At 38.8% G+C, this 19,139-nt stretch overlaps 1 protein-coding gene across 4 annotated transcripts in view; it reads right to left on the bottom strand.

Annotated features, from left to right (window-relative positions):
- The window catches only part of LOC108698890 (kinectin), a 95,104-nt gene that overhangs the window by 59,611 nt on the left and 16,354 nt on the right, over positions 1–19,139 (bottom strand). For all 4 annotated transcript variants that reach the window (XM_018230753.2, XM_018230754.2, XM_018230752.2 and 1 more), the window contains exons 2-3: positions 14,227–14,803; positions 715–870 (exon numbers count right to left, since the gene is read on the bottom strand). In XM_018230753.2, coding sequence (XP_018086242.1) covers positions 715–870; positions 14,227–14,752 — 682 coding nt within the window. In that variant the 5' untranslated portion in view covers positions 14,753–14,803. The remainder of the gene's footprint in view (positions 1–714; positions 871–14,226; positions 14,804–19,139) is intronic.

Raw genomic sequence — 19,139 nt, forward strand, 5'->3', positions numbered from 1 at the left:
ACATTCTGTAAGGTATGTTTTGCAATATTTGGATACTACCTGTGTTATTATATGTCATGTTCTCAGAGCTTGCCCGCTGCTCTGTCCATCTCTATCATCTTTCCTGGATCTTGTCTAATGCCGGAGCTAGCTCCACATTAAGGTTGCACAATGGCAAATTTGGACTCACTTGTACATAAAAATGTTCTATAGAAAATGAAGCAAGACAAGCGCAGAGGAACATACAGTAAGGCCAGAAATTTTTTTAAAAAAACCTAATACACAGCTGATGGTTTTTTGTTTTGCAGGTAGAAAATATTACGTGCATAGTAAACTGGTCATGCCAGATTTGAATAGAGCAAAGCTATTGTAGCAGCTGGGGTTAGAGCACATTACAGAGAGAGAACAATTGGAAAAAGCAATTTTTTTGCATCAGCCATTGTTAGTGCTGAATCATCAGATTCAGGTAGAATTCTATTCTACACGTGTGTTGAAATTAATGATCTTTATTTCGAAAGATATTTTCCAGGAAAGATCGTAATTGTAACATCTATGGTCACCTTTAATAAGATAAACAAACTTCAAAACTCAAGTTCAATGATTCCATCCTTTTTCTAGGTTTTACGTAGTACAAAAAGCCCCTAATTATATTTCCAATATTCCTCTATAATATACATATCATGTTAAACACTTCAGCATTCCCTGTAGACTTCGTGAATTTATTTTCTTACATACCATTTTCTACTTTTTGCTTTTTAACAGAAGATTTCTTCTTCCCTCCTGCCCCGCTCTCTTGTGGTTTATCCTCAACCGGTGGGCTAAGAGGCTCTTGTTTTTTAGAAGAGGGGACAACTTGTTCATTCTTTGTCTCAGGACTCAGTGGCGAATCATCTGGTTAAAAAAATAAAATGCACATCATCATTAGTGGCACTATAACTCCTTTTCTCAACATGAGTTCAAAAAACAAGGCTGTGTAGAATATACGGCCTTATTATCATTTTCATTAAAGGCACCTAACCACTACGGGAAAGCTTCAAGTTGTACCAGGACCATGAATTAATTATATGACTTTGGCTTTAAAGAAGCAAGAAAACAGTGTGCCTAAGAAAAAAGAATATAACTTTATATTCACTGAAGAATCAGCACATTGGCTCTTTAAAGGAACAGTAACCCCATGGCTACACAGCAGCTTATTTATTTAAACTATTGTAGTCAGGGCCGGGCTCCCCAGGCAACCTACCGGCCACTCAACCCCCTTACAAACACGCCTACGTGAGCGTGCGCTCATGCGTGCTGACCCACGGCGTCACCCCTTTGCGCAAACAAGAGCAACAAGCCGGACTCTGAAGAACGGACTGGGGTAGGCAGCAGTGTTTGGCACCCCCCCACGTGCCTACTCTGCCTACCCCTAGTTCTGGCCCTTATTGTAGTCTTCTTAATGGAAACACACAGCTGTATCAGTGCATGCTAACAGCATATTATATGTTAAAGGGGAACTCCAGCTTCCAAACCAAAATTTGGTAAAGAGGCCCACATAACACAGAAACCCCTAATATATCATCACAGTTACCGGATTCTTCAAAAAGTATGAATAAATGCCATTTACTATGCTGAAATCCAGCTGTTTAACAGTTCTTCTCTTTCCGCATCATTTGAAAGGAGGGACTAAAACACTGATGTTACAAATTGTAACAACTACTTTACATCTTACAGACAGCATGTAGAAACTACATAACCCACAATGTATTGCATGGGGATGTTCTGTTCCTTATTGAAATCACGTGTGCAGGGAATTGTGGGGTTTGGAGGATGTAGTCTAAGGACAGCTGGATGTTACAAAGAAACAGTAGTCAGCCAACTCAGCAAAGTAGTCAGCCAGCTCAGCAGAAGAGCAGGGGGCTAGGCTTAGGGAACTGTCAGAAACCATTAAAAATCATGAAAAATCTGCATAATTTTTTTTTATAATTGATGTGTATTGCTTGAAATTATGTTTACTTTTCAAAAAGCTTAAGTTTTGTTTTTGTGGAGTTCCCCTTTAATTACTTTAAAACGCTGTCAGTTTATGGTGCTAGTGTTCCTTTAAAGAGCCAATGAGCTGATGCTTCAGTGAATATAAAGTTATATTCTTTATTTCATAGGCACATTGTTTTTGCTTGCTTCTTTAAAGCCAAAGTCATACAATTAATTCATGGTCCTGGTGCCACACAGAAAAGATTAATATTATAGTTCATATAAACACACTGCTGTGCGGAAAATGGAGAAAAGGGAGTAAAGAGACAGGTTACAAAGCAGATAACAGATATGTTCTGTAAAATATATTGGGATAAAAATTCCTGTGTGAGAACTAAGCTCCTTGTATTCTACAGAGTTTATCTGTTTCTTGCCATTACACCTGTGTCATTTAACCCTATTTCAACTTGAATGTGACCCCCCATGGCTACACAGCAGTGTATCTATATAAGCTATGATAGCATTACTAAAGCAAACACCCCAGTTTAACCAGTGCATTATATTTTAATTACTGTAACACAGTTTAATTTTTTGGTGACACTGTTCCTTTATGGGGTTTGTGGTGCAGCCTTAAAAGAGAGTCCTTGACCAGGGGCGTAACTATAGAGGAAGCAGACCCTGCAGCTCAGGGGGACCAAGGGGGCCCCATGAGGCCCAAATAATGAGCAATTTCAACATTTACGTATTGGTAAAACATGGCAATCTCTGGATATGTTGGGGGCCCTAAAATGAATGTGCTATGGGGCCCTGTAACATCTAGTTACGCCACTGCCCTTGGCTTTATGTTTATCTAAGCTATTACTGTAATCTTTGTTTTTCTACATACATGCAAATCCTTTTCTTATTGTTTTCAATGTCCCTATTGTACAGTGCTAAGGAAACCGGTTGGCAGCATGAGACAAAAAGAAAAAAACACACATAACCTTCCACATATACTAGTGCCAAGCAACCTCCTCCTATAAACTATGGCACTTTATAAACAGGGTAGATAAAAGCAAGCTTCTGAACTCCCCATCTAGTAAATGAGCTACTGTTACCCATTCCACCTACAACACTTCATTGTGATTAAATAGATATGTAACTATATGTACTAGGTACTCAAAAGTTTTAAATAGACGGGTATAACTCCAGCTGCAATTAAGAGTGCTTGCCACTATTTAATTCCATTATATACAGTACAGTGAGTCTCTGAAATAAAATAGATTTACGTATTGGCAGGTCCAGACTTAGTGAATGGCGAAGGTTTCCAAATTAAATAATGTGTTTCCCTCAAGTACATGTCTCATACACCTCTGTTAAGACTGTGAGCTCTTTTGGCTAGGGCCCTCTTTACCTTTTGTTTTAGTTGGTATGTATTCTGTATGCACACATTTATTGTACAGCGCTGAAAGGTATGTTGGTGCTTTATAAATACAGTTAATAATACTAGACGGTGGAAGTCTGGGTGCTAATGACAATGTACGGTGCACAAAACAAAAACACAAAAAAACCCAACAAAAATGCTTCACTCACAGGTCTTGTGCAAACCAAAGTAAGGGGCCTACTTATCATGCTGTGTAAAAAGTGAAGTGAAGCATTACTGGTGATTTTGTCCAGAATAACCAATAAACAATTAGAAAGCAGTTGGAAAACGAAAGCAAAGATCCAATTGGTTGCTATGAGCAACATCACCGGCAATGTTTCACTCCACATTAAAACAGCATAATAAATAGTGCCCTTATGTATCATCAATAATACAGTGACAATGACAATGAAATCATTAGCTTACTACTTAGGTGGCATTGATATAGCACCCACTGCATCCTAGTGAGCATCACAGCACTTGCGATGCATGTGCCTATGGACAACAATGCCCCCCTCATTCAAATATACATTTCAAAGGAAAAGCAAAGAGGTAAATACCCAGCCAGATCTATCGTATATTCACATTTTCATGTTGTGCCTGGGCAAAAGCAGTGTTTCAGTAAAATGAAATAAGGGCATTCACTGAATCCCATGTTGTTTTTCTAATTAAGCGATCTTAAAGAGTCTGTGCCAACATGGTTTTATGCGTTACCGATCTTGCCACACTAATTTAATTGCCTTTAAATCGGAGGTGAGCAGGGGCATTGACTCTGGGATGGCAGTGGATGTGATCTACTTAAGACTGCGCTAAAGCATTTGATACAGTATCACACAAAAAATTACTGGTTTAAATTAAAAATATAATTTAAATTAAATTAAGGAATATTAACCTGGGACATAGCATTTGTACTTGGTTAGGGAACTGGTTGAATGATAGATTACAGAGAGGTGGTACATGGAACATTTTCCAATTGGACCAGTGTAGTTAGTGGAGCACTGTGGGGGCCTGTTCTTGGTCCTTTGCTTTTAACTTGTTTATTAATGACCTTCATGTGGGCATGGAGAGTACAATTTATATACCAAATTGTGCAGAATTATAAATTCCAATTCCATGCAGGATGTTGCCACTTTGCAGAGTGATTTGAGAGATTAGAAAACTGGGCCACAAACTGGAAAATGAGGTTCAATGTTCATAAATGTAAGGTTAAGCACTTTGGCAAAAATAATATAAATGTGCATTATACAATAAATGGCAGTGTGTTGGGAGTTTCCTTAATTGAGAAGGCTCTAGGGATTTTTGTAGATAACACGTTGTCTAATTACAGGCAGGGGATGAAAACATAATTATGCCTCTTTATAGGTCCCTGGTAAGGCTTCACCTGGAGTATGCAGCACGGTTTTATGCTCCAGTCTTTAAAGTGGACCTGTCACCCAGACACAAAAATCTGAATAATAAAAGTCCTTTTCAAATTAAACATGAAATCCAATTTCTATTTTTTTTTTTTGTTTTTGTTTTTATTGAAGTCTCGTTACAGATTTATATGTACATTCGTGCATTAATATCATCATTGTTACAAGTCGAACATCCATTAAACAATAATAAAAGCGTTTTGAGTACAGCCTGTTTTGTTTGCGTGTTCTCAGATAATATAAACATTAGGGATGCACCGAATCCAGGATTCGGTTCGGGATTCGGCCAGGATTCGGCCTTTTTCAGCAGGATTCGGATTTGGCCGAATCCTTCTGTCCAGCCGAACCGAATCCGAATCCTAATTTGCATATGCAAATTAGGGGCGGAGAGGGAAATCGCGTGACTTTTTGTCACAAAACAAGGAAGTAAAAAAAGTTTTCCCCTTCCCACCCCTAATTTGCATACGCAAATTAGGGTTCGGATTCGGTTCGGTATTCGGCCGAATCCTTCGTGAAGGATTCGGGGGTTCGGCCGAATCCAAAATAGTGGATTCGGTGCATCCCTAATAAACATATTACAGCAAACTTGATAGTGGCGGTCACATTTATAAATTTGCTACTATTTCTGTCTGTGTGACTAGGAGAGACTTCTTTTATTTTCCAATCCTATAAAAAACAAACCTAAAATAAAACATTTAGGTCAACTAAGCCCATTACTCGCCTTTGTTAAAGGGGCATTAATAAAACTTCCTTTGTCTATGTGTCTATGAGTCCTGGGAGGCAGCCAACACATCCATCTTATTTAGGTCGTTGTTGCTAGAATAAGAGGGTTAGTACCTCGGAGACTTTCTAGGTCATACCACGTGGTTCTGTAGAATGTAGAAACTGTCAGTTTTCTTATGTCAGGGGGAAGACTTAGGATACAAGTGGTCCATATGTCGAAAGAATTGCTAGTATGGGATATTTTGTTTAGAGATGCTTCCAGCCAGTCCATGTGGAACAAGAAATGTAATTTATTTTTCACTAGATTCATGGAGGGTGGGTTGGGTGAGATCCATTCCTGTAATATAGCTTCCTAGTAGCGGCTCTGGTAATTTGTTGGGCGTCCTTGAGTTTACTAAATAGAGCCCATTCGATGTTGGGTTGGAATTGTTGTTTGGTCAGCAAATGCCAATATTCATATATCTCTAACTAAAAGGTTTTGATTATTGGGCATGACCACATGCTATGAATTAAGGAGTCATCAGCTGCTGAGCATCTTAAACACGATGGGCTGGCCAGCAATCCCATTTTGAACCTTCTTAGTGGGGTCAGGTAGGATTGGTGCAGTATTTGCAAGTTCATAATCTGATATTGACTGGATGGTATTAGGTGCATTGAGTGAGAGTGCATTTTTACAATGTCTGATGTTGAGGTGTCTGAAATTATGTCAGTCCATTTTCCAAAAGAGGTGTCCTTTTCCAATGGGTTTAGGTTTGTTCTTGTAAGTCTGTAGATGTAGGATGTGGAGCGTGGTGTGTTAGTTCCCTTCCATATATGGTTTAATGGACTAGATATGTCTTGCTCTGTCATTTTACGTAAGACCTCCCTCGCATAGTGGGTGGCTTTTATGTAGTAGAAGTGCTGTCCGCAAAGAATCGGGTGTTTAGCGGATGCTTCTGCATGTGTGATGATATTTAGTGTGCTAGTGAGTATGTCTCTTATGCAGTAGATGTCATTGTTTCTCCAGGTAATGAATGTATCCGATAGTAGACCACTTGGGAATTATTTATTGCCGGTCCAAAGTAGATAAGGGCTTGTGTGGTATTTCCTTTGTGTCAAGCGTGTCTCCAGGCTTTGTACTTGCCCATAAAGAAGGGGTTGGTTTTTTGTTTGTGTGTGAGTTCATTAGGTGGGAGGTGGAGTAAGGGATTTAAGTATGTAGTTTCCATTAGTTCTTGTTCTAGATCGCTGTATGTGTTAGTATTGTATATCCAGACTCCAGCATGACGCAACAGAGCAGATTCATTATTGTCTTCTACACTCGGAAAGTTAATACCTCTATTAATTTTAAGCTGTCGTTTTAGTAAGGCTATCCGAGGTCTTTTCTCTTTCCAAATGAAGTCTCTGAAGATTTTATTAATTTGTTTTAGGTCTTTGCGTTAGTATCGTAACATTTGGATTTTATAAAGCATTTTTGGAAAATATATCATTTTGATTAAATGTGCTCTGCCTAAAAATGAGATGTTTGTTGTTTTCCATTTGTCTAGGTCATGCTGGATGCTGGAGAAAGCTTGCTTTATGATTAGCTGGTAGGTATCTGTGTGATGGCTTGCGAATTTATGCCTAGATATGCAATAGTGTTGTGCTTTGTTGAATGGTATATTTTTGCGTCCAGGCTGTATGGGTTGTGTGTTTTAGCTTCAATTTCTATTTTTTTATTAAAGCATTCATAGCTGTACATTTAAAAATCTCAGCTGTCAATCAAATACTGTCTGCCCCTCCTCTATGCCTTAGGCATAGAGGCGGGGGAGACAATTACTTTCACTTTCATTCAGCACTTACTAGATGTCACTGCTCTCCACACATTGCCCCAAACTATTTACCATTTAATTGTGTAGCCAGTGGATGGGGATGGACATCAGGTCCCCCATTCTGGTGCACAAACAAGATTCTGAGATGTTACAAGGCTTGTCTTAATAACAGTGTCCACAAAATGGCTCCTGCCTGCTTGCTATAATTATGAATTCCCAGACTGAAGGAAACAAGATTAAAATAATTTATACAGTGTAATTAAAGTTCATTTTGCTTGATTAATGTGATAAAATTAAGATTTTTAATACTTTTTTTGGTTGATGGGTCCCCTTTAAGAGGGATATAAATGAGCTGGAGAGAATGCAGAGAGTGGTTAGAGGGATGGAAGATTTAAATTATGAGAGTAGACTTCCAAGGTTGGGGGTATTTTCTCTGGGAAAAAAATTATGTTTGCGAGGGGATATGAATACGCTTGACAAATACATTAGAGGGCATAATAGACAGCTAGAAGGTAATCTTTTTTTTCCATAAAAAGATCACCGTACCAGAGGCCACCCCTTCAGACTAGAGAAAAAGAACTTTCATTTAAAGCAACGTAGGTGGTTCTTCACAGTGAGGACAGTGAGGTTGTGAAATGCACTGATGATGTGATGGCTGATTCTGTTAATGCCTTTTAAGGGTCTGGCCACACAAGCAGGAAACTTCGGGCGACTTCGGAAGTGTCGTGTGTGCCTTCCCCCAGGCAATTTTCATTTTAGCCGGCGGAGGGCAGTTCAGGGAGATTGTCCCCCGAAGAAGAGGAGATTTGTCGCTCGGGCGATTAATCTCCCCGAATCTGCTTGTGTGACCTGATGATTTCTTGGACAGGCATAATATTATAGGTTATTGTGATACTAAACTAAAATCTACAATCAGTATAGATATTAGTATACACAGTTTATGTGTAAGATGGGTCAGTGTATGCATGTATGTGCAGTGGGGTTCATTTGGAGGGGTTGAACTTGATGGACTTTGGTCTTTTTTCAATTCAATTTAACTACAAAATCCATCTGAAAATATTTATGAAGCTTTAAAAACATTGTCAATATCAGCAACTTAGTGTGCACAGTTTGCAACATATATAGATACTGTATTATCACTTTCTTGGTTACTTTTTAGGGTAGATTTGTCCCGAAATTGTCTCTTCATTGCCAACAATTGAAATCGCTAGTGTTATGCCCAACATCGCTAATAGCCCAAAGTTTCATCTGGAGGCAAATCTTCCAGTGTGCCACTGCCCTCATGCTACTTTCTTTTAAAGGAACAGTAACACCAAAAGATAAAAGTGTTTCATAGTAATGAAAATATCATGTACTGTTGCCCTGCACTGGTAAAACAGATCTGTTTGCTTCAGAAACACTACTTTAGTTCATATAAACAAGCTGCTGTGTAGCAATGGCGGAAATTGAACAAAAGCTATATGGCACAGATTAAATAGTGAATAACAGAGAAAACCATTATGTTCTACAGAGCTTATCTGCTATCTACTGTGTTACCGGAGCCTTTTCTCCTTTGAATGGTTGCCCCCATTGCTACACAGAAGCTTATTTATATAAACTATAGTAGAGTTTCTGAACCAAAAACAGCCGTTTTACCAGTGGAGGGCAACACTGCATTATATTTGTATTACATACTTTCATTTGTTTATGTTACTGTTCCTTTAAAGTCTATGGTTTCGTTTATCATTTATGCAGCCTGTTTTTAGTTTCATTTATCTGGCCTCTGACACAAATTTCTTATCAAATGTAATCCGCCTTTATCTTTATTGTTTTTTCCCTCGTAGTGACACAAAAAGTAAATAATCTGTATAGAGAGTTTGAGGCTTTTAAAATTAAAAACAAGCCTAGCAGCAAAAGTAAAACCAAGTATTTTTAAATTGTGTGTCTATGGCTAATGGAAATCTACAAATCTAGTATTTTTTTAAGTTTTTATTTTTGTTTTAAATTTAAACATTTTAAAAACCAGCAAAAAGAAAAAAAAAAGAGAGGAAAGAAGAGAGAGTAGAGAGGGGAGGTGAAATAAGGGTACATGTCGTCATATACATTATATGAGTTTAGATGTACTTAGATCATACCTCCCAACATTTTGGAAGTAAAAAGAGGGACAACATTTTTTTTCCCGCACGTAGCGCAGCAATTTGTTGACCACACCCCTTTCGGAGGCCACACCCCCTAATTACCATGTTTGTTTTACAAAATTTGGCAGGTTATGAAAGTTTGAAAATATTTCTCCTTATCTAAACTGTGTTTTTGTGTCTCGAAATTGTTACAAAGTATCTTAGTTGCACCTGTTAGCTGTTCTGGGCTCTCTGCTAAAAGCCAATTAAGTGAGAAACTTTGTTTCTTTTTCTGGCTGTTCAGTGCAGAGAAAAGAGGGACTTTCCAGTACAAATGAGGGACTGCAGGTTGAGCTGTCAAAAGAGGGACTGTCCCTCCAAAAAAGGGACAGTTGGGAGGTATGCTGGGCAACCTCTAGGCAGATAGGGGAGTCTGGTTTGAGAGAGAGAGTCATTTATCAGTTTTTGCCAATATTGTATTGAAGGGGGGTAGAGGGATTTCCAATGCAATAATAAGGCTTTTTTGGCATAGTATAGGCGCTGTAGTGGGTAACACACTCTGGAGTAGGGGTGAAACTGCAGATCCCCTGTTAACTTCAACAGACAAGAGTTCAGGTGAGAGGATATTTGGTAATGCGAGCTTTTCATTTAAGTATTTAAATATTGCTCCCCAGAATCTCTGGGTTACCGGACAGGACCAGAATATATGGAACATAGTGCCAGTTTCAACTCTGCATTTGGGGCATTGATCTGATACTGTTCCATACATTTTTCAAATTTAGTATTTTAAAAACATAAAGGCCCATATATAGTGGGCTGTCCCAACTTCTGCGGTTTTCTTATGTCAAGTGGGGAGACTTAGGATATAAGTGGTCCATATGTCGAAAAATTTGCTAGCATGGGATATTTTGTTTAGAGATGCTTCCAGCCAGTCCATGTGGAACAAGAAATTTAATTTATTTTTCACTAGATTCATGAAGGGTGGGTTGGGCGAGAGCCATTCCTGTAATATAGCTTTATTGGGTCTGGTAATTTGTTGGGCGTCCTTGAGTTTACTAAATAGAGCCCATTCGATGTTGGGTTGGAATTGTTGTTTGGTCAGCGAATGCCAATATTCATATATCTCTAACCAAAAGGTTTTGATTATTGGGCATGACCACATGCTATGAATTAGGGAGGCATCAGCTGCTGCGCATCTTAAACACGATGGGCTGGCCAGCAATCCCATTTTGAACCTTCTAAGTGGGGTCAGGTAGGATTGGTGCAGTATTTGCAAGGTCATAATCTGATATTGACTGGATGGTGTTAGGTGCATTGAGTGAGAGTGCATTTTTACAATGTCTGATGTGGAGGTTTCCGAAAATACGTCAGTCCATTTCCAATGTGTTTAGGTTTGTTCTTGTAAGTCTGTAGATGTAGGATGTGGTGCATGGTGTGTTAGTTCCCTTCCATATATGGTTTAATGGACTAGATATATCTTGCTCTGTCATTTTACGTAAGACCTCCCTCGCATAGTGGGTGGCTTGGAATTTTTCTGGCCTACATGGTGGAAGGCCGATAATGAAAGCCAGTGTTGACCACTCACTGTTTTTAAACCACACCCACTTTAAACCACACCCACATAAATGGTGGTAGCACACCAAAAAATTAAATGGTTGGTTCTCACTGCAGGGATATCACTCATCAAGCATATATGAAAAAAGGTGTCATATTAAGACATTCCCTTTAATCCATATGCCTCATCCTCCCCTGTGAATAACACAGCCCCGCAGCACATGATTAAATACATTGGGGGCCCATAACAACAATTTTCAAATGCTAACAAAGCCCCAGAACAAATGCCAGGCTTATGTTACACAGGCAGAGCAGGGCACATACAGGCAGAGTATGGCACACACAGGGAGCATGGGGCAGGCAGAACAGAGCAGGAGACAGGGAAACCTATCAGGACCACTCTAAGGGTGGTGGCGCATGCTTACATTCCAGGGAGATTAGTCGCCCAACGACACACATGTAATCCCCCCTGCATTGTTCACACTCAAGCCCTGTACTGTTCACACTTGAAACCCAGACTGAAACTGCCCACATTGTTCACCTATTCACCCTCTTCAAACAGCATTGTGTCACTCTTTGTAAAACATCTAAGGGTTGTGGCAGACGTGGCGATTGTGGGGACAAATCTCTTCTTCTTCGGACAACTAATCTTCCCGAAATGCATTCCCGTCTGCAAGAATGTGAACCAGTGGGATGGCAGTCGAAATCGCTTCGCCTGAAGTTTCCTCGTGAGGCAACTTCGGGCGACTTCGAAAAATGAAGTGATCAGAGTGCCATCCTGCTGGCAATTCACATTCTTGCCGACGGGAATGCATTTCAGGGAGATTAGTTGTCTGAAGAAGTGGAGATTTGTCTCCACAATCGCCACGTCTGCCACAACCCTTATATGTACCACAAACAGTGATACAATGCTGTTTGAAGAGGGTGAATAGGTGAACAATATGGTCAGTTTCAGTCTGGGTTTTAAGTGTGAACAGTACAGGACTTTATGGGTGTGAACAATGCAGGGGGGATTACATGTGTGAACGAAGCAGGTGATTATAGTCTGACTTTGAAGTGTAAACAATGCAGAGACCAGTTAATTTCTATAGTGATATCTTTTAAATTTTACATATGGTAAGCAGTCACAGCAGGCATACATTCATGTGGGGGGCCACACAAGGGGGGGTCGCTTGCCGCCAGTTGGACAGCACTGCTGTACAGAAAAGCTATTTAGGTGAATGCTTTCTCTTTCAAGTTGGTCATCTGTGAGCACCTAAAACCACTCTGCAAATGGTCTTGTTTATGGAGAAATGATCGCCCTTTAATAAAATACACACACAAATAAGCTATTGCCAAGACAGTAAATCATTTTACATACTACAGGAGAACTATTCACACTCAAATTAATGTAAATTGCTCTGAGTGCTCTTTTGAGCACTTTTGCCATTTTTTTTCCTTTTAGCTTTACATTAGCAGTTTTACACTTTTACTGTTAGGATGACTGGTTTGCCACTTAATGAGCAGAAATGTGGCAACAAATGTTTCTGAGCTGTAAGGTCTACTCCTGTGCTCTCCCACCAATAACTTACCCCCAGCTTAGCTCCATCTGACTGTAGCTTGCTGCTTTAATTTATAAACTCATGCCCTCCGGTGATGTTTGACATGATGGTGGGGAAGGCATGTTGGCATAGCAAGTCAGGAGAGGGTGGGTTGGTGTTAGGCATAATAATAATCGCTAATTATTGTGAAAACTCAAAAGAAAACAAATATAAAATGCAAAGTGCTTAGCTGAGTACTCTGAGCAAATTTATATTTGTTTATATTTGTTTGAATCTGTATAGTTCCTTTTAAGGGGAAATGAAATCGATATACAGACTTGAGGGTTAAATTCCATGCAGATTCAAATCAAACCCAAAAGGCATTCATAAACATATTAATTATATAATCATGTTTTCATCTACGTCTGCACGTCTTTGTGAACATCACCGCTGATCAGCATTTACACGTCACTTACTGTGTCATCATGTCAGTTTAGATTTATCCTGCCTGAACTGTATATGCACTTGTGTCACGTCTAGTCTCCAGTTGTAGAAATGTACAGCCACAGAGGGAACATACATACAGAGATGAATGTGCCTACTGCTTTTCCTATTAATCAATATACAATACCTTATGATCTCTTAAAATTAGTGCAAATGAGCAGTCATTTAGAAGTTTTAAAGACATGTATTACTCTGTCTCTGGGCTGCAGCCTACAACTTGTGAAAGTGAAATTTACAGAAGCAGATTTATACCCTACACAGCAGGAAGTTGATGTAAGGCTAAAGGTATGTACACACAACGTTCTGCCACCTCGACCTGAAGGTAATTCAACCAACAGCCACACTCACTACCTGCTACCTACAAAAATCCATTAACACAACCCGGACTGGTACTTTGTTCTTTTGGTGAGAGGTTGGAGATAACCTGGCAAGTTAAATTTGTAGCATATGAACATTCATAAAGTCATAGTGACACATTCTTAAAGCATAGAATTTATGTTCATATGCTACTAATTTAACTTGCCAGGTTATCTCCGACCTCTCACCAGAAGAACAAAGTACCAGCCTAGTACCGGGTAGTGAGTACATTAGAAATAGTGATTCGTTTCCCTCAGCAAGTGCTATGAACAAAGCTAAAGGAGCTTAGAACATGGTTTTCTCTTGGCTATTATTGTGAAAAAAGTTTGAAAACCTCTACTCTTTACTGTACAGCAGTTCTAATTCTGCACCTTTATCCTGTCTCCATAGAGGCCTTTTTTTCTCACTATATTGAACAGACCTCTTCAGCCTGTCTGTCAATGTACAGTGTTTGCACAGGATTTCTCTCTCTATATGCAGTACAAATTGCTAATCCTGTCTTGCTATACTATGTTTGAACAGGCTGTCGCTCTTTATATATACTAAACAAACTAGCAAACATACCCCCCCCTGCCCCATGTTTTTCTCCCATACTTTGCCTTTAATGCAATGAACAATTTAAGACTATGAATTCTTGAGCAAAAGCCATACATGCAAATTAGGGTTAGTGCTTTCCTTTGTTTGCGTGAGTCTTTTCTGTGGACATGCCACTTCATGCGGCAGACGTTTCCTTAACATCTATGAATGACAAATATGTACTTTCAGCAAACACCATCAAAACAAAAATGTACCAACATATTAGAGAACCTGAGCAAATTTAGGTAGGGAAGTAAATTGCCCTCCAATAAACAAGCAGAATGCAGTTGTTATAGGGCAAATTGTACATATTTACAGTTAATAGAATTTATGCATGGCATATTGTGTTTTGGAAAAAAATACCTCTTCCGTTCTTTTGCTTCTTCTGCCCGGCTTTCTTCTTGGCTACTCCGGTATCTGGTGCTGGTGGTGTTGGCTGTTTGGTAACTGGAACAGGTTCTGGTTTCTTACTTGGTAATTTTGTTCCATTGATTTCCTTGTTGGCTTGTTCCTCAACTGGTTTTGACGGTTTCTTGTCTTTTTTCTTTCGTTCCCTTATATTTCCTAATGGCTCTGCCGAAACAACAGGGGTGGGGACAACATGTTCTTCCTCACTGGAGAGAGCATCTCCCAAATCAAAGTCGCGCATAGCTGTTTCAGAGTCGGATTCATGCAGGTTGCCATTCTGGGGTTCTTTCTTCTTGTTCTTTTTTTTGTCTGTTTTCTTTTTTTCTATCTTGACGGGAGGGGGCTTCTGGTCTTTTTTCTGCTTTGCAAAGACCTCATCATAAGAGGTCTCTTTCATGAAGAGCCAGAAGAAGAGAAAGATAACCGTGATGACCACAGACGGGACCAAGACAATAAAATATGTGGACTCATAAAACTCCATCGTGCTTTCCTTAAAAGTTCTCTAGTATTATTAGTATTTCAGGTTCTATATCTGAAAAATTGAACACAAAAGACACACTAATGAGTTACATTCCTGCAGTAGAAACTATTCTGTTTTGTACAGAGTAAAACACAACTCTTACATTAAAGAACACATATGCATTCAGGTACATTTGACAATTAAAATGAGTTAATATAGTATTCAAAATATGAATACTGTTGACAGTATGGAAAGCTTGAACCCTTCAAGATGTTTGCCTGGGATTCTATTAGGACTGTTACTGCACTCCAGTTCATTATCCAGTTGAATTCACTGGGTAGTTCTTCCATGGACTGGTATGTCTCTTGTGTTGTGAGGATAAACACGTTTATAAAATAGAACTAATTAAACAGATTTTAACAATTTGTCATAAATTCCATTAACTTTCTTCATGTCAAAATAACACTCTAGTTTTGTTTTTGATGTTTGATAGGAGCCGTCAGCATTAACCTACTCCAATGGAAGTTCAGTGAAACCAGACACTTTGCATATACAGACACTTTGCATACTGTAGCTTTGTACACCTATGAGTTACTAAAATATTAAAGGGGTGGTTCACCTTTAAATGAACTTTAAGTATGATGTAGAGAGTGATATTCTGGCACGATTTGGTAACATAATTCTATTAGTATTGCTTTAGTGGAACAGCTGGAGATGTAAAACTTTTAGAGCATAATATACACCAAACATGACATTTATGCAGACTGCCAGTATTTTTAACCTGCATTATAGGACTAAAACTAGGAAACATAATAAGTTTATGTTAACCCTTTTCCAAGGTGAATAAACTTTGCACTCCAAAAATTGGTTAATTCCTATTTTCTACTGAAGAAACAACTTCACATTGTTAAAGGAGATCAGATGTACTCTAAACAGCATGCAGAGCCACTTTTGAGCCCTAACCGAATAAAGCATCAATGTACAATATACACGTTTCTCATCTGTCTCTGTTACCCTAACAGCACCACTTTGAAGTCCTTGAGATGTTTTGTGCAGTCTCTGTTATTAAAGGGATATTTTAATAGTTAATTTACATAAGATTGCTTCAGAAAATCCATTGCAAGATTAGAAATGTATGCTTTGCTAGCACAGAATGGTTTCACTGCCTAATTCCTTATCCACTGTTTGGCTAGATGAGATGGCAGCTTTAATGGCTTATTAAAATAATAAATGAAAGTGCTTCATAAGCATTCACATATAACACGCCCTTTGTCTGTACATGCAATAATAAAGTATTAATAATATCTTGTTCTAAAAGCTGCACTATAGTTAGTGTCACATTTATGACCTCTCCCATGCTGTGGTCAGCAATGGCTTTTAGCTGGGATGGCAGTTATAATTGGGCCACAGGCTAATCCTCCACTGTGAATGGACCAGCAGACGTGTTTTGATCACCTGCAACCAGAATCGCCTACTGCTTCAATTCCGCTGGAGTAGCCATGTATGGTTATGATTGTGCAGGCAAAACTAGTCCCCCGTTTCTGGATGGGCACACACATCCATCACTTGTTGGCAAATGACCCTACACATTTTCCCAAACTGGAACTACTATTCCATTTTGGCTGTATATCTGTGGTACCGTATTTTGGCTTTATAATTTTATAAAAAAGTACCCCCTGTTGTAAAAGTATGTTGCTGTAATCTGTCGTATTTACCTGCCATTTACAGGATTACTGGCGTTTTACCCACTGCATTGTTTTTTCTAAGTAAAAACAGCTTAATATGACCTAGGAATGCACCAAATACCTATTTTCGGGATTCAGCCAACCCCAAAATATTTCAGGGATTTGACTGAATTCCCAACGGAATCCGAAGCCTAATTTAAATACATAAATAAGGGAACGGAAATTTTGATCTCATTAATCACATGACCCAAAGTCACATGATTTTAAGGGTTCAGATTCTGTTTGGCAAGGCTTTTGACTTAAGGTTGACATAGACCTAACAATTACAATTTTTCCTGGACAGATTGTTTGTTTCAATTGACGTGTATAGCTGAATCGTTAGATATACAGGTAGAGACAACAGAATTCTACCTACCGGTATATCTAACGATTCAGAACTAACACTGTTACATGTTAGGGTGCCTTTAAAGGCACCTGATAAAAAATTTCCACCTGGGCTGATCAACAAGCCGAACAATATTCAAGTTTCTGCCAGTATTGGTTGGCTCGTCTCCCACCATACATGCACCAAATATCGTACAAACATTTGTTTTATATGATAATATCGGTGCGTGTATGGCCACCTTTAGTCCACATCCAAATTCTGCTGAAAAAGCCTTGGATTTGGCTGAATCCTGAAACAAATCCAGGATTAAGTGCAACCCTAATATGTCCAAGTGTCCTTCCATTGCCCCCTATAACAATCACTTGAAAGTGACAATAGACCTCATGAAAACAACTTGCTAGTTCACAACACCAACCAAACAATTTGTGCTGTGTCTATAAACGTGATTATTTAGATAAGCCTATTTACAGGGGATAACAATGTTAATCTGGATCTGAAAATCTGCACTGTTGTTCATGAATCTGTTGCCAGTCAACAGGGGAGTTGTTTTAAACACAAGTAGCATGAAGTGGCCAATATGAAGGCTTAAAAACATTCACTAATGTGAAACTCATCGTCTTCACTTAGACAAAACACTCCTTATTCCCAGCATACCTTTCATTTTGTGGCCAAGTCAGCCTACAACTTTGACGTGCATTGCTTCTTACACTGTGTTTATAAATACTTTCTAATTCAGATTCACAAAAAGCATTACCTATAACTCAGTAGCTGGCAATTTCTACAATTCAATATAATTTTCTAAGACAGACACTTTGCATTATATTGCATATAGGACAAATCTAGTCATTATTATTTCCCAAGTCCTTCTATCGTCCATCTGTCAGACTGCGGTCGCCTTTTAAAAGCAAATCAGAGGGAAATAAAGTGTGGGTTAGAAAAACCTAATGAGCACTAACTCAGCCATCATGAAATTCTTTTCCTCTTCAGTTGATTACCCTGATCCAATCTGTCTGTTTGCTGAACACCATAATCTCAGCAGCCCAAAAGCCCTCTAGGTAAATACTTTCCATTCTTTGGCGGTCACTGCTGCTGCCATATGTTGCTGTGTTTACAGGGACAAGCCCTATTAGTATGAGAGCAAATGAAGGGCAGTTCAGTATAAGCGGTTCAACTTCCAGTCATTATTTACCCCAACCAGCAAAAATACTATATAAACAACAGGAAACTTTTCCTATCAACAACATCAAACATGTGTGATTATGTCTTGGACTTTCTATAAGCAATATAATTTCATTACTGGGCGCTGCCATATTACTTGCCTCAGCAAGAGCATTTTCCATAGACAGTGATATCAGCAGCAATCCTTAGAGTGTTACTTTTCCTATTACTTTCTGAAGAGGGGGAAAAATAATACTCCAAATAACAACATGAAGCATAGACTTACCATTATGAACACCGATTAAAGGAATATAAACACTAAACAGAAACAGTATATTTTCCCCTCTGAACAGATTTTGCACTTTGACATACAGTAGGACCTGCTTCTTAAGGTTACAAAACTGGTAAACTGACTTATAGAGGCTCCATAGCAAATATATTCAAACATTTAACCATGCGTTAGAAGAAAGGATATCACTGTCCACCCCAGTCTGAAGGTGCATGGCATCAAATCAAAGTGTGTAGTGAGATCTCCCAAAAATCAAAATAAAAGTAAATTAAAAGCACAGATTCATTTATTAGGACATCAAGGTAGGAGCCTAATGCAGTTCATGCCTATTGGGGAACAAACTCATAGGCTGAAACTGCAAGAAACTGGAGAGCTGCTGAATAACAATATAAATACAGTAGAACCACCATTTTAAGTTTTTCAGAGGACCAGAAAAAAATGTAAAATCCAGGAAAATGTAAAATCAGGGAAATGCATTAAGCATAAAATATAGGTGCGACCACAAAACAACAATGTAAAATGAGGGAAAACTTAAAATCAGCCGATGTAAAATTGAGGGTAAACACTGTAACTCAAAAACCACAAATAAAAAATGAAAACTAACTGCAAATTATCTCAAATATCACTCTCTACAGCATACTAAATTTTAACTCAAGGGTGAACAACCCTTTTAATGTTTTCCCTATCTGTTTCTGTAATCTGTTTAAAGGGTGATAATGAGCTCTGTATAAACAACCGCTAAGCAGCAGCATTTGTTAGGTTTACAGCTTCCATTCATATGAATTCCCAAATTATTGGCAAAAGCCATGGGGGGTGGCTTTGCATTTCTCAGCTAACACAGTCAATTGCTTGACTGGCATATGGTTGTATCCTAAAGCCTAAGCCATTTTA

This window comes from Xenopus laevis, chromosome 8L, assembly GCF_017654675.1.
Source record: "Xenopus laevis strain J_2021 chromosome 8L, Xenopus_laevis_v10.1, whole genome shotgun sequence".
NCBI lineage: Eukaryota > Metazoa > Chordata > Amphibia > Anura > Pipidae > Xenopus > Xenopus laevis.